The sequence below is a fragment of the Xiphophorus couchianus genome, chromosome 21 (assembly GCF_001444195.1).
Source record: "Xiphophorus couchianus chromosome 21, X_couchianus-1.0, whole genome shotgun sequence".
NCBI classification, from domain to species: Eukaryota; Metazoa; Chordata; class Actinopteri; order Cyprinodontiformes; family Poeciliidae; genus Xiphophorus; species Xiphophorus couchianus.
This window is the reverse complement of record NC_040248.1, coordinates 1312813-1328311: the sequence shown is the minus strand read 5'-3', so window position 1 is coordinate 1328311 and position 15499 is coordinate 1312813. Positions and strand designations below refer to the sequence as shown.

Sequence of the window (15499 nt, the reverse complement as noted above, 5' to 3'; positions counted from 1 at the left end):
TGGAGAGGAGGGTCCGTCGGATAGTCGAACCTCGGATTCAGGAAGAGCAGTGTGGTTTTCGTCCTGGTCGTGGAACACTGGACCAGCTCTACACCCTCGGCAGGGTCCTGGAGGGTGCATGGGAGTTCGCCCAACCAGTCTACATGTGTTTTGTGGACTTGGAGAAGGCGTTCGACCGTGTCCCTCGGGGAGCCCTGTGGGAGGTTCTCCGGGAGTATGGGGTACCGGGCCCTTTGATACGGGCTGTCAGGTCCCTGTATGACCGGTGTCAGAGTCTGGTCCGCATTGCCGGCAGTAAGTCGGGCTCGTTTCCGGTGAGAGTTGGACTCCGCCAGGGCTGCCCTTTGTCACCGATTCTGTTCATCACTTTCATGGACAGAATTTCTAGGCGCAGCCAAGGTGTTGAGGGGATCCGATTTGGTGGCCTCAGGATCTCATCTCTGCTTTTCGCAGACGATGTGGTCCTTTTGGCTTCATCAGATCGTGATCTGCAGCTCTCGCTGGATCGGTTCGCAGCCGAGTGTGAAGCGGCCGGGATGGGGATCAGTGCCTCCAAATCCGAGGCCATGGTCTTGAGCCGGAAAAGGGTACAGTGCCTTCTCCGGGTCAGGGGGGGTGTCCTGCCCCAAGTGGAGGAGTTTAAGTATCTCGGGATCTTGTTCACGAATGGGGGAAGAAGGGAGCGGGAGATCGACAGGCGGATTGGCGCAGCGTCTGCTGTCAAGCGGGCGCTGTACCGGTCCGTCGTGGTGAAGAGAGAGCTGAGCCAAAAAGCGAAGCTCTCGATTTACCGGTCGATCTACGTTCCCACCTTCATCTATGGTCATGAGCTTTGGGTCATGACCGAAAGAACGAGATCGCGGATACAAGCGGCCGAAATGGGTTTTCTCCGTAGGGTGGCTGGGCTCTCCCTTAGAGATAGGGTGAGAAGCTCAGTCATCCGGGAGGGACTCAGAGTAGAGCCGCTGCTCCTTCACATCGAGAGGAGCCAGTTGAGGTGGCTTGGGCATCTGGTCAGGATGCCTCCTGGACGCCTCCCTGGTGAGGTGTTCCGGGCACGTCCCACCGGGAGGAGGCCCCGGGGAAGACCCAGGACACGCTGGAGGGACTATGTCTCTCGGCTGGCCTGGGAACGCCTCGGGATTCCCCCGGAGGAGCTGGAAGAAGTGGCTGGGGAGAGGGAAGTCTGGGCCTCCCTTCTGAAGCTGCTACCCCCGCGACCCGACGGATAAGCGGAAGAAGATGGATGGATGGATGGACATTAACAAAGACGCAGCGGGATGGATCATCCGGGAAATGATGGACAGGGAGAGCCTAAGTAAAACTACCTGGATGACAGACAAATTCTGGGCCTTATGTCTGCTTATTTCCAAACCCAAATGAGCAACTTCATGTTCAAAAACAAGCAAGCAATTTGCAAGCAACTTTAGAAAAAACATGCCTAAAGTCGCTTATAATAATCAAACTTGGTGACAGAAACTCAATAGTTCAATCAAGTCAAGTCAAAGTTTATTTATGTAGCACATTTACAACAGCCTGAGCTGACCAAAGTGCTTCACAACAAACAACATCACAGGTAGATAAATGAGAAAAAATAGAAATAAAATAAAGTTTAGTAAAACTAATAACACAAATATAAAATTGGCAGAGATACCAAAGCTAATACCATGAATAAACACCAAACAAGTTTTAAATTTAGCTGCAACGATTCTCTTCCATTCTTTACCTTTTCTCTTTTAGGTGGTCTTGGTGGCCAGGGAGAATAGGTGAGTTTTCAGAATGGACTTAAACTGACCTACTGACTGAGAAAGCTTAACAGAGGAAAGCTGTTCCACAGTTTGGGTGCTGCCACAGAGAACGCTCTGTCCCCTCTAGTTTTTAACCTAACTTTAGGGACAGACAATAAAAGCTGGTCAGTTGACCTAGGGCTCTGGGTGGGTGTAGGGATGGAAGAGCTCACTTAAATAAGAGGGGCCCATGGAGTTTAAACACTTAAAAACAATCAATAAAACCTTAAATTGTATCCCAAAAGCAACAGGCAGCCAGTGAAGGGTGCGCAAAAAAAGCAGAGTAATAGATACATGCCTCCTTGTTTTGGTCAGCAGATGCGCTGCAGCATTTTGTATGTCGCTGTAAGGAGCTCTGGTCGAATCCTAAGTACAAAGAGTTACAATAATCTAAACGTGATGTAATAAATGCGTGGATAGCTGTCTCAAAATCAGGCAGTGGAAGATAACATTTTATCTTGGCAATAGTCCTCAGCTGAAAGAAACTAGCTTTGATAGCAGCGCTAATATGCTTATCAAATTTAAACATAGGATCAACAATCACACCAAGACATTTCACGAGTGGATGACAAAAGGAGGACAGGGGACCAAAAACACTGTCATGTCCAAGCAGGGAATTGCATTGACCAAACTCTTCTTTCAGAGCTAGAACCATTTTCCTCATCAATACTTCATCTGCAGCCTTTGTTGAAGCTGTTAATGTCCTCCATAAAGACCTGGAGAGACATGAGCTTCAATACTCTAGAGCAGGGGTGCCCAAACCTTTGGAGACCAGGATCTATTTTTTCTCTCACCAGCCAGCTGAGATCAACCACACAACCACAAAAATTGTAAATGAAACTCTATCCACTTATTTTATATGCAAATATACATCAGTTATAGCAGACATATCAAAGTGATAGAAAACCTGATGCAGTTTCTTCCTCACTAACATTCTGACACTAGGAGGAGGTTACTGGTTTCTCATAGTCAGGAACTGGTTGCAAACCTGAGGCCAGCAGGTGTCAGTCAGTTATGGCAGATCTGAACTTTGGTTTGATGACCTCAATATGAGAAGTTGCAGACTAATAAGAGGAACCAAAGAGTTGGGTTAAAAGCACATCCTTTGTAGTTGGGATATTTTTCCTCCAACAGGTTCCAGAGGAATCACCTCAAACCAGATGTTGGACTGGAATTTATTTCAGTGTCATTTGTGAATGTCAGCTTCTCATTTTCAATAGCAGAGCTATAAAGGTTGAAAAAGTTTATCTTTTTGGAGAAAGTCTCATCAATATCAATATTTCTTCTAAATAAGAGACAAAAATAAATAGCATGTTTGAAAGAGAAAAAATCTCTCAGACTCTGAGCTCAAAGCAAGATACCAGAGAGCGCCAAACAAATTTCTTTATATTTGACAATTAATTTAATTTCATATAATTGTTGCTTCAGGAGCCATTTGTTTGTTTAATACTTAATAAAACATTACCGTATTTGATGTTTGTGAATAGCGTATACTCACAGATGAACGAGTTAATTAGTACAATTTTGTCATTTATTGAACGTTCAGAAACTCCATTGGCTGTGATGCGTCACAGCAAAGGTAAACAAAGGTAAAATAACCTGAAATAACCAGAACCACAGTCGGTCTTTGAGTCGCCTTTTTTCCTGTTAGTGGAACCAAAACGCACTGAATTGTGCAACACCTTGTTGAAATAATAATTAAAAGTCATTATTTTGCTGACTCATTAATTTAAACAGGCTTTGTTGATTTTCTTTATTTTTTAAAATCTTTAATAAAATTACAAAGGTTTTGGATCTTATTAAATATTTTGATAAGTGTGTCAGAAGAGGACATGCTGGTTTCAGCCTCCTGGTTTTCAGTTTGTCACATGCTGCCAAGATCGACTCAAAACCTTCCAACAATCGATCACCATCGACGTATTGATCTCCCCTGCTTTAGACATTCCAGCCTCTTCTAGTTACTGGGAGAACTTTCACTGGTTCACCATTAAAGATGCTGCTTCATTGGGGAGCCACAGTGGATCATCTGATGGGGAGAGAGGAGGACAGCTCTGCTGGAAGCATCAGGCTGCTTTTAGCAGAGCTGTTGGATTCATTCATGACCATCTGGTTCTTTCCATCATGATCTATATTTCATATCTATCGTAGAATGGTGGGGGCAGTCTGTGAAGGAAACTGAACTTTCCTTCACAGACTGATAGAAGATCTTCAACATCTGGCTGCAGCTGAAGCTCCTGGTTTCCTCAGGAAGGAGAGCTTGGTGACTGTTTAGTGTCAGGAGTTCATCTGGATATTGAATCCAGATGAAGATGCTTTGATTACATTTACATTCAGCAGAGAGTCAGATCCTAACATGGAGGCCTGAAGATATTTACTGAGTTCTGCTGTTTTACTGCAGATGGTTTTAATATTTAATAAAATCATTGATTGGTCAGATGAATTGTCCTCCTCTCCAGAGTTTCTCCTGCCTCTCAGTCATTGGCTGCTGGAGACAGAGAGGAGCCATGATCCTAAAAGCTGAAGTTTGTCTAGAAAATGGATGAATAGAAACTATTTTCTGATCATCACCATCCGCTCCACCATGTTGGGTCTGTTAGGATATCAGCTCCACTGATTTCATCCGTTCCTTCATCTTCCAATGAGAATCATGTTTTAAAGTCATGTGATAAAGATCTTCTGATCCAGATTGTTGCTGCAGCAGTCAGAGCTCAGCATGAAGAAACAGGGAGGTTTGATAACAGGCAGCCAAGATGGCCGCCGCTAAAACCTCCAGTTGTTCTGAGAACATGAAACTGGACCGGAACCAGAACCAGAACCATGATGTTAATTATGAAATGATCAAACTCAGTAAATTGATGTGAAGACCAGATGTTCATTAGATGATATCAATGTTATTAAATGTGTTTATATAGATTATCTGGTTTAATTAGAACTGACTTTATTTCTTCTCTAATCACAGACTTGGTGGCTGTATTCTCTCAAAGGCTGAATGTGAAGTTGTGGCTTCAGCTCTGAAGTCCAACCAACATCTGACTGAACTAGAAATAAATCAGATCTACATACAGGGAACCAGTACAGACTCTGAACTGAAGCCTATGTTTGAGATCCTGGAGAGTTCAGTCAGTAAAGTAAAGAGTCTGAGGTTTGTTTTCTCTATTTATCCTATTAAATCTTTCATTGATACTTTAATATTTATTTATCTTCAAATTTATTCTGTTTTCTTTAAAAACAATCTGCTCTCAAAATGTCAGAATATAATTTCTAAAATCTTTTGCTTTATAAATGAGCAAAATATATTTTGCTCATTTATACAAAAGATATTTTGCTCATTTTGCTCATTTAGAGCAATAAAACTTATAAAATACATTTATAAGTATTCTTTTCAGACTTTGAGAATATTGATCTTTATTTTTGACTTTAAAATGTTTTGGACTGACAAAATAAGTTCAATAAGTCAAATGATGATAAATAATGATGGAGATGTTTCACTTTGTTCTGAGAAAGATTCAGATGATCAGATTGATTTATTTCCCATTTCTTCTTCACAATAATAATGAAATGTTCCTCCAGAGTAAAACCAGAATCAGACAAGTCATGTTTGTAATAAAAACATGTTATTTAAGAAAGAGCTGAACTAGTAACAACAAATAGAAACTTTTATTTGAATAAAAACTGTCAGCAGGAGCCGGTTCCTCCAGCTCAGCTTTGTCCTGAAGTTGTGGTTCTTCGGTCTGTCAGCTGTCAGTCGATTGGAGCCTCATCTCTCTGAGCTCAGAGATGCTTCATCAGGCCACTGATCAGAAACTTTAGAGCTGATTCAGAGTTCCTCCATCCTGTTTCTGATGATCAGATGTGATCATTTATGATCAGAATTGATCAGATGTGATCAATGGTAAACAAGGCCTGTGTCCTCACTGCAGCAAATATCTGGTCCTCATCTCTAGCTATCCTCTGTCTCTCCTGTCCATCCTCTGCTGGGATGTCACCAGGTGGATGGACCATAACATCTGCTTGTTGGTGATTGGCAGAGCTCTTATCATGGCAACATGCAGGTAGGCAGAAGACAGCATAGCAGCTTCTAGACCAGGACTCTTCAAATCCAGGCCTCCATGTTCGGTGTCCTGCAACTTTTAGATGTTTCTGCTTCAGCACCTGAATGAAATGATGAATTATCCCTCAGGACACAGTCAGGTTCTCCAGAGTCCTGCTGATGACCCCATGACCTCACGATGGGACTCAGGTGTTGAAGGTTGCAGGACACTGACCATCGAGGCCTGGAGTTGAAGATCACTGGTCTAGACCAAACCAGAATAGGTTCTCCAAGTATTTACTGTCCCCATAGTTCAGTAAATACTTTTAATTTAGAACAAAGAACTGAGAACCTGATCATCAGCAGCAGCACCACTTGGTGACTCAACAGAGTCATAGGTTTCTTACAGATTCCTGAGATAAACCAACCTTCACTTTGATTCTGATATGAAACTGTTTTAAAATTTTAAGTCCATTTTAATTCCTGAACAGAACCACTGAAGGCCTGACTGAAATATTCTAACAACACGTCATAATAACTTGTTCTGGTTCTGCTGGTTTTCACTATATAAATCAGTTTTACTGGATCAAATATCAAACATCAGTTTATCATGTTTCTGGGACTTTTACATTCAGTGAAATTAATTTTCTACATTTTATTATTAATTTGTTCATATTTCAGTTTTAACCTGCATCCTGTTTGCTTCAGCTCACATCTTTTATTCTTTATTCAGATTGATCCACTGCAGTTTGTCAGAGATCAGCTGTTCTTCTCTGGTCTCAGCTCTGAAGTCCAACCCCTCCCATCTGACTGAACTGGACCTGAGCTGGAACGAAGACCTGAAAGATTCTGGAGTGAAGGAGCTCTGTGGTTTTCTACAGAATCCTGAATGCAGAATACAACGATTAATGTAAGAAACCATGTTTTATTCTGGATCTGATGTTTCTGATGTGAAAGTTGTGTTGCCATTAAACTGCAGACAGATGGCTGATATTCTACTGATCCATTCTGAGGATCTTCATGGTAAAGTCTGCTTTCTTCTTCTATGGTTTGGTCCAGTTAAAGTTTCTATGTTTTATAAAAGCACCAGCAGTTCCTCCTCCCACCATCACATTCAACCAATCACAGCATTCATTTCACAGACACCAACCACACAGAGAAGGTCAAAGGTCAGATTGGAGACTGAAGGCTGATACAACTCTGATATTAGGATCATTAAATGTCTTAAAATCTACAAACAATCAGATGTAAAATCTGATTAAATGTCTTTGCGTCCAAGACAGACTGAGGCTTAATTCACTAAATAATGATGTTCATCCACATCTCTGACCTTCTGATCATAAATGATCAATAAACCATCAATGATAAAACCACAAACTTTATTAATTCTGTAAAGATGAACAGATGTAAAAGCATCAGGAATCAGTTTGACATTTAAAATGAATCTGGACTCAAATATTAGAGCTTCGTCCAACAGAAACAGTTTCATTTTAATACAGCAGCATCAGTTTAAGTAAATTTCTGAAAATAAGATGAAAATATTTTCCAAGCTGTGAATAAATGTAGGGTTAACAGAGTATTCCCTCCCCATTCCTTGGTTATTTCTAATTTCCAGTGCCTGGGGTGAAGCAGCAGGAATCCTGTGAGTTTGTGACAGATGTAGCAGTAAGTTGTGACGTTGACAGAAGGAGCTGGATGGATGCACGGTGGGACAGCTGATAGCAGAGCAGCTTTATTTCTAGGCAACTTTAAACAGCCACAGGACCAAAGAAGACATGAAGAAGCAGTCACATGATTAAATAATCAACCAATAAAACCATCAATAGGAGATAAACATCAATACAACTGCCCTGGATTAAAATGATAAGATAATCATACAGTCAGTCAGAATGAAGTAAATGGAAATAGAGCAAAATAACAATAAATTGATAGAATTCAAACATAGACAAAAGTCAACATTTGGTTTCATGGAGGAATTTATAATCAAACTGGGCTATTGATCCTTCAGATAAATCACTCAGTTCCACTCAATAGAAGGTTAAAGGTCACTGTGGAAATGAGCTGCTTCCATTAAATCACTGCAGCATTCATTAACAGCTCTAATGTCACACTTTGGTTCTTAAAGTCCATTTTAATTTCCGACCAGAACCACTGAAGGCCCGATTGAAATATTCTAACAACACGTCATAATAACATGTTCTGGTTCTGCTGGTTTGGACTCTAGAAACCAGTTTTACTGGATCAAATATTAAACATCAGTACATAATTTTCTGGGACTTTTACCTTCAGTGAAATTAATTTTCTACATTTTATTATTAATTTGTTCATATTTCAGTTTTAACCTGCATCCTGTTGGCTTCAGCTCACATCTTTTATTCTTTATGCAGATTGGAGTACTGCAGTTTGTCAGAGATCAGCTGTTCTTCTCTGGTCTCAGCTCTGAAATCCAATCCCGCCCATCTGACTGAGCTGGACCTCCACAACAACAATCTTAAAGATTCTGGAGTGAAGGAGCTCTGTGGTTTTCTACAGAATCCTGAATGCAGAATACAACGATTAATGTAAGAAACCATGTTTTATTCTGGATCTGATGTTTCTGATGTGAAAGTTGTGTTGCCACTACACTGCAGACAGATGGCTGATTATCTACTGATCCACTCTAACGATCTTCATGGTAAAGTCTGCTTTCTTCTTCTATGGTTTGGTCCAGTTAAAGTTTCTATGTTTTATAAAAGCACAAGCAGTTCCTCCTCCCACTATCACATTCAACCATCACAGCGTTCATTGCACAGACACCAACCACACCTGCAGAGAGAAGGTCAAAGGTCAAATTGGAGACTAAAGGCTGATAAATTTCTGATATACAGTATGGTTCATTAAAAGTCTTGAAATCTACAAACAATCAGACATAAAATCTCATAAAATATATTTTTGTCCAAGACAGACTGAGGCTTAATTCACTAAATAATGATGTTCATCCACATCTCTGACCTTCTGATCATAAATGATCAATAAACCATCAATGATAAAACCACAAAATTTATTAATCTGTAAAGATGAACAGATGTAGAAACATCAGGAATCAGTTTGACATTTAAAATGAATCTGAACTGAAATATTAGAGCTTAGTCCAACAGAAACAGTTTCATTTTAATACAGCAGCATCAATTTAAGTAAATTTCTGAAAATAAGATGAAAATATTTTCCAAGCTGTGAATAAATGTAAGGTTAACAGAGTATTCCCTCCCCATTCCTGGGTTATTTCTAATTTCCAGTGTCTGAGGTGAAGCAGCAGGAATCCTGTGAGTTTGTGACAGATGTAGCAGTAAGTTGTGATGTTGACAGAAGGAGCTGGATGGACGCACGGTGGGACAGCTGATAGCAGAGCAGCTTTATTTCTAGACAACTTTAAACAGCCACGGGACCAAAGAAGACATGAAGCAGCAGTCACATGATTAAATAATCAACCAATAAAACCATCAATAGGAGATAAACATCAATACAACTGCCCTGGATTAAAATGATAAGATAATCATACAGTCAGTCAGAATGAAGTAAATGGAAATAGAGCAAAATAACAATAAATTGATAGAATTCAAACATAGACAAAAGTCAACATTTGGTTTTATGGAGGAATTTATAATCAAACTGGGCTACTGATCCTCCACATAAATAAGTCAGTTCTGTTTTCTCTTGTGTCTATGAATGAGTGAAGTGTAATAATTGCAGCTGTTGATCCTTCAGATAAATCACTCAGTTCCACTCAATAGAAGGTTAAAGGTCACTGTGGAAATGAGCTGCTTCCATTAAATCACTGCAGCATTCATTAACAGCTCTAATGTCACACTTTGGTTCTTAAAGTCCATTTTGATTCCTGACCAGAACCACTGAAGGCCCGACTGAAATATTCTAGCAACACGTCACAATAACATGTTCTGGTTCTGCTGGTTTGGACTCTATAAACCAATTTTACTGGGTCAAATAGTAAACATCAGTTCATAATGTTTCTGGGACTTTTACATTCAGTGAAATTAATTTTCTACATTTTATTATTAATTTATTCATATTTCAGTTTTAACCTGCATCCTGTTGGCTTCAGCTCACATCTTTTATTCTTTATTCAGATTGATCCACTGCAGTTTGTCAGAGGTCAGCTGTTCTTCTCTGGTCTCAGCTCTGAAGTCCAACCCCTCCCATCTGACTGGATTGGACCTGAGCTTCAATGCCATGAAAGATTCTGGAGTGAAGGAGCTCTGTGGTTTTCTACAGAATCCTGAATGCAGAATACAACGATTAATGTAAGAAACCATGTTTTAGTCTGGATCTGATGTTTCTGATGTGAAAGTTGTGTTGCCATTAAACTGCAGGCAGATGGCTGATATTCTACTGAGCCATTCTGAGGATCTTCATAGTAAAGTCTGCTTTCTTCTTCTATGGTTTGGTCCAGTTAAAGTTTCTTTGTTTTATAAAAGCACAAGCAGTTCATCTTCCCATCATAACATCCAACAAATCACAGAGTTCATTTCACAGACACCAACCACACCTGCAGAGAGAAGGTCAAAGGTCAGATTGGAGACTAAAGGCTGATAAAACTCTGATATTAGGATCATTAAATTTCTTAATATCTAGAAAACTATCAGATATAAAATCTGATAAAATGTCTTTATGTCCAAGACAGACTGAGGCTTAATTCACTAAATAATGATGTTCGTCCACATGTCTGACTTTCTGATCATAAGTGATCAATAAACCATCAATGATAAAAACACAAGCTCTATTAATTCTGTAAAGATAAACAGATGTAAAACATCAGGAATCAGTTTGACATTTAAAATTAATCTGAACTCCAATATTAGAGCTTAGTCTAACAGAAACAGTTACATTTTAATACAGCAGCATCAATGTAAGTAAATTATCGGAAAATATTATGGAAATATTTTATAACGTGTCTCAATGAATGTGAGGTAAACAAAGTATTCCCTCCCCTTTCCTTGATTATTTCTAATTTCCAGTGTCTGAGGTGAAGCAGCAGGAATCCTGTGAGTTTGTGACAGATGTAGCAGTAAGTTGTGACGTTGACAGAAGGAGCTGGATGGAGGCACCGTGGGACAGCTGATAGCAGAGCAGCTTTATTTCTAGACAACTTTAAACAGCCACAGGACCAAAGAAGACATGAAGCAGCAGTCACATGATCCAATAAGCAACCAATACAACTAATAATAAGAGATAAACATCAATACAACAGCCCTGGATCAAAAATAATAAGATAATCATACAGTCAGTCAGAATGAAGTAAATGGAAATAGAGCAAAATAACAATAAATTGATAGAATTCAAACATAGACAAAAGTCAACATTTGGTTTCATGGAGGAATTTATAATCAAACTGGGCTATTGATCCTCCACATAAATAAGTCAACTGTCACTGTGGAAATGAGCTGTGTAATTGTGCAATAGCCACCCCTGCCCTTTACCTCACAACTCCCATGGGCTGGCTACTGACTAGCTCCTACTTACGGGTCCTGAAAATCTCTAAACCTCCGAGTCTTACTCTGAAGCAAGTTTAGCAGAGATCTGTTTCTCTCCCAGAAAAACAGATCTCTCTGCTGGTGTCGAGAGATACTCATCTAGTCTTTAACTACCTACTTTCCAAACGCTATTACCCTTTTCAGTAAAGAAGCAATCAGCTGAATAGCCCTCACAACTGCATAACTTCAATAACCACTTTTGTTAACGGTAGCTCTCTCCCTATTAATAATGTGCACTTGTTACAGACTAGATCATTTTTAGTGGCTCAACATAAGCCCCAAGGTCATTATTTTACAAACCCTAAAGAACTTCTGAAGCCACCACATTACCAGAATTATGTTCATGGATTTTACTCTAATTAGAGGAACCAAAATCAACAGGTGACTCAATTAATTTCACTGTCCACAAATCTCATTAGAATTTTAATGCTTCTTTATTAAGCAAGCAGTTAGCAGCGATGACAGACAGATTAATTATAAATTATGAATTAAGAATAAAGAACAAAAATTATTAAAATTATTTCCAAACTTTCCTAACCTCTTTCCCTATACTGTCACTAATTTACACAGCGAGGCTTTGTGGCTCATACCCAGATGGTGGATTATCTCGGCAACTGGAGGTTTCAATGTCCTTGGTTTGAGGCTTGTCTTTGTATGGCAAAATCCCCCCTTGAATTGGAGCAAAGCAGAACTGGTTGTTGTCTTCCGAACACACAGGTCTTCATCACTCTTGTGATGTTGTCTATTTCTCCAAGACTGTTGCAGCAGCCTTGAGATCTTTAGGTTGAGCACAGAACAGGCGGTCGAATCAGGAACCAGAGTTGAGGGTAGATGTGTCTTGTCTCTTTCTAGTAGTGTGGAGTCTTCACTTCTCCGTGGCTCCAGGGTGCAGTCCTCTGCTGATCCTCTGTCTGCATTTTCTTGTTAGCTTGACATCGACACCGGAGACAAAGAACTTTTGTTCCTCTTTTTCATGGGCTTAAATAGTGTACACCCTGTGGTTGTGTATGGGGAGATGGCGGACGTGACTTCTCGAGTGTCCAGTTACTTCATGGAAAGTACCAAACCTCCCGACATTTAGTCAATGCCTTGTTCACTTCTTTTTTGTTGTTTGTCTTCTGGCCATCTGGTTTCACTTCTCTCTTGGACTTACCCTTCACTGGCCCCCAACCTTTGCCCTAGTTACGACACAGTCTAAGAGATACATGTCTCTACAGATTGTCTCTACTTGTCTCTACATGCCTCTCTGCTTCACACACTGTATGATTACACTCAGTTACAATTTTATGTTGTATGATCATCATAAATCATTAAACTTAATCACCTTTTTATAATTCTTCAAACATAACTTCTTTCAATAATTATTTGAGTTTAATTCCTCCATGGGCTGCCACCTTATCGTGGTGGAGGGGTTTGAGTGCCCCAATGATCCTAGGAGCTATGCTGTCTGGGGCTTCATGCCCCTGGTAGGGTCACCCAAGGCAGACAGGTCCTAGGTGAGGGACCAGACAAAGTGCAGCCTGAAGACCCCAATGATGAGTAAAAACATTGGACTTGGTGTTCCCTCGCCCGGACGCGGGTCACCGGGGCCCCACTCTGGAGCCAGGCCTGGAGGGGGGGCACGATGGCGAGCGTCTGGTGGCCGGGCTTTTACCCATGGAGCCCGGCCGGGCTCAGCCCGAAGAGGAAACATGGGCCCCCCCTCCCATGGGCCCACCACCCGTGGGAGGGGCCAAAGGGGTCGGGTGCACTGTGTGATGGGTGGCGGCCAAGGGAGGGGACCCTGGCGGTCCGATCCTCGGTTGCAGAAACTGGCTCTTGGGACGTGGAATGTCACCTCTCTGGTGGGGAAGGAGCCGGAGCTAGTGCGTGAGGTCGAGAGGTTCCGGCTAGAAATAGTCGGTCTCACCTCGACGCATGGCTCTGGTTCTGGAACCAGTCTCCTTGAGAGGGGCTGGACATACTTCCACTCTGGAGTTGCCCAGGGAGAGAGACGTCGGGCAGGAGTGGGCATACTTGTTGCTCCCCATCTCGGCGCCTGTACGTTGGGGTTCACCCCGGTGAGCGAGAGGGTAGCATCCCTCCGCCTACGGGTGGGGGGACGGGTTCTGACTGTCGTTTGTGCTTACGGGCCGAACGACAGTTCAGATTACCCACCCTTTTTGGAGTCCTTAGAGGGGGTACTGGAGAGTGCTCCTCCTGGGGACTCCCTTGTTCTGCTGGGGGACTTCAACGCTCACGTGGGCAACGACAGTGAGACCTGGAGGGGCGTGGTTGGGAGGAACGGCCCGCCCGACCTGAACTCGAGCGGTGTTCTGTTGCTGGACTTCTGTGCTCGCCATGGATTGTCCATAACGAACACCATGTTCAAGCATAAGGGTGTCCATATGTGCACTTGGCACCAGGACACCCTAGGCCGCAGTTCGATGATCGACTTTGTCATCGTTTCATCGGATCTGCGGCCGTATGTCTTGGACACTCGGGTGAAGAGAGGTGCGGAGCTGTCCACTGACCACTACCTGGTGGTGAGTTGGCTCCGGTGGTGGGGGCGAAAGCCGGTCAGACCTGGCAGGCCCAAACGTGTTGTGAGGGTCTGCTGGGAACGTCTGGCAGAATCCCCTGTGAGACGGAGCTTTAACTCCCATCTCCGGCAAAACTTCGAACACGTCCCGGGGGAGGTGGGGAACATGGAGTCTGAGTGGACCGTGTTCCGTGCCTCCATTGTCGAGGCGGCCGATCGGAGCTGTGGCCGCAAGGTTGTTGGTGCCTGTCGCGGCGGCAACCCTCGAACCCGTTGGTGGACACCTTCGGTGAGGGATGCCGTCAGGCTGAAGAAGGAGTCCTATCGGGCCTTTTTGGCCTGTGGGACTCCGGAAGCAGCTGATGGGTACCGGCGGGCGAAGCGACATGCGGCTCGGGCGGCTGCTGAGGCAAAAACTCGGACGTGGGAGGAGTTTGGAGAGGCCATGGAGAAAGACTTCCGCACGGCTTCGAGGCGATTCTGGTCCACCATCCGGCGTCTCAGGGGGGGGAAGCGGTGCAGCACAAACACTGTTTATAGTGGGGATGGTGTGCTGCTGACCTCTACTCGGGACGTTGTGGGTCGGTGGGCAGAGTACTTCGAAGACCTCCTCAATCCCACCAACATGCCTTCCACTGAGGAAGCGGAGCCTGGGGACTCTGGGTTGGGCTCTCCAATCTCTGGGGGCGAGGTCGCCGAGGTGGTTAAAAAGCTCCTCGGTGGCAAGGCCCCGGGGGTGGATGAGATCCGCCCGGAGTTCCTTAAGGCTCTGGATGTTGTAGGGTTGTGTTGGTTGACGCGACTCTGCAATATCGCATGGACATCGGGGGCAGTTCCCCTGGATTGGCAGACTGGGGTGGTGGTCCCCCTGTTCAAAAAGGGGGACCGGAGGGTGTGCTCCAATTATAGAGGGGTCACACTCTTAAGCCTCCCTGGCAAGGTCTATTCAGGGGTCCTGGAGAGGAGGGTCCGTCGGATAGTCAAACCTCGGATTCAGGAAGAGCAGTGTGGTTTTCGTCCTGGTCGTGGAACACTGGACCAGCTCTACACCCTCGGCAGGGTCCTGGAGGGTGCATGGGAGTTCGCCCAACCAGTCTACATGTGTTTTGTGGACTTGGAGAAGGCGTTCGACCGTGTCCCTCGGGGAGCCCTGTGGGGGGTTCTCCGGGAGTATGGGGTACCGGGCCCTTTGATACGGGCTGTCAGGTCCCTGTATGACCGGTGTCAGAGTCTGGTCCGCATTGCCGGCAGTAAGTCGGGCTCGTTTCCGGTGAGAGTTGGACTCCGCCAGGGCTGCCCTTTGTCACCGATTCTGTTCATCACTTTTATGGACAGAATTTCTAGGCGCAGCCAAGGTGTTGAGGGGATCCGATTTGGTGGCCTTAGGATCTCATCTCTGCTTTTCGCAGACGATGTGGTCCTTTTGGCTTCATCAGATCGTGATCTGCAGCTCTCGCTGGAGCGGTTCGCAGCCGAGTGTGCAGCGGCCGGGATGGGGATCAGTGCCTCCAAATCCGAGGCCATGGTCTTGAGCCGGAAAAGGGTACAGTGCCTTCTCCGGGTCAGGGGGGGTGTCCTGCCCCAAGTGGAGGAGTTTAAGTATCTCGGGATCTTGTTCACGAATGGGGGAAGA

At 43.6% G+C, this 15499-nt stretch overlaps 2 protein-coding genes across 46 annotated transcripts in view; one reads left to right on the top strand and one right to left on the bottom strand.

The window, feature by feature from the left end:
- LOC114136412 (NACHT, LRR and PYD domains-containing protein 14-like) overlaps nt 1-15499 on the bottom strand; it is a 337230-nt gene that overhangs the window by 132013 nt on the left and 189718 nt on the right. The window lies entirely within an intron of this gene.
- The window catches only part of LOC114136418 (NACHT, LRR and PYD domains-containing protein 3-like), a 476176-nt gene that overhangs the window by 442030 nt on the left and 18647 nt on the right, over nt 1-15499 (top strand). For 16 of the 45 annotated variants that reach the window (XR_003593794.1, XM_028004338.1, XM_028004358.1 and 13 more), the window contains 3 exons: nt 6551-6727; nt 8205-8378; nt 9942-10115. Coding sequence is in view for 43 of the 45 variants with exons in the window: in XM_028004338.1 (XP_027860139.1) it covers nt 6551-6727; nt 8205-8378; nt 9942-10115 (525 nt within the window). In the remaining 2 variants the exon portion in view is untranslated. Of the gene's footprint in view, nt 1-4746; nt 4930-6550; nt 6728-8204; nt 8379-8881; nt 8884-9941; nt 10116-10616; nt 10619-15452; nt 15460-15499 lie in introns of all 45 variants that reach the window. The other 29 variants (XM_028004353.1, XM_028004351.1, XM_028004357.1 and 26 more) reach the window with 16 other exon arrangements.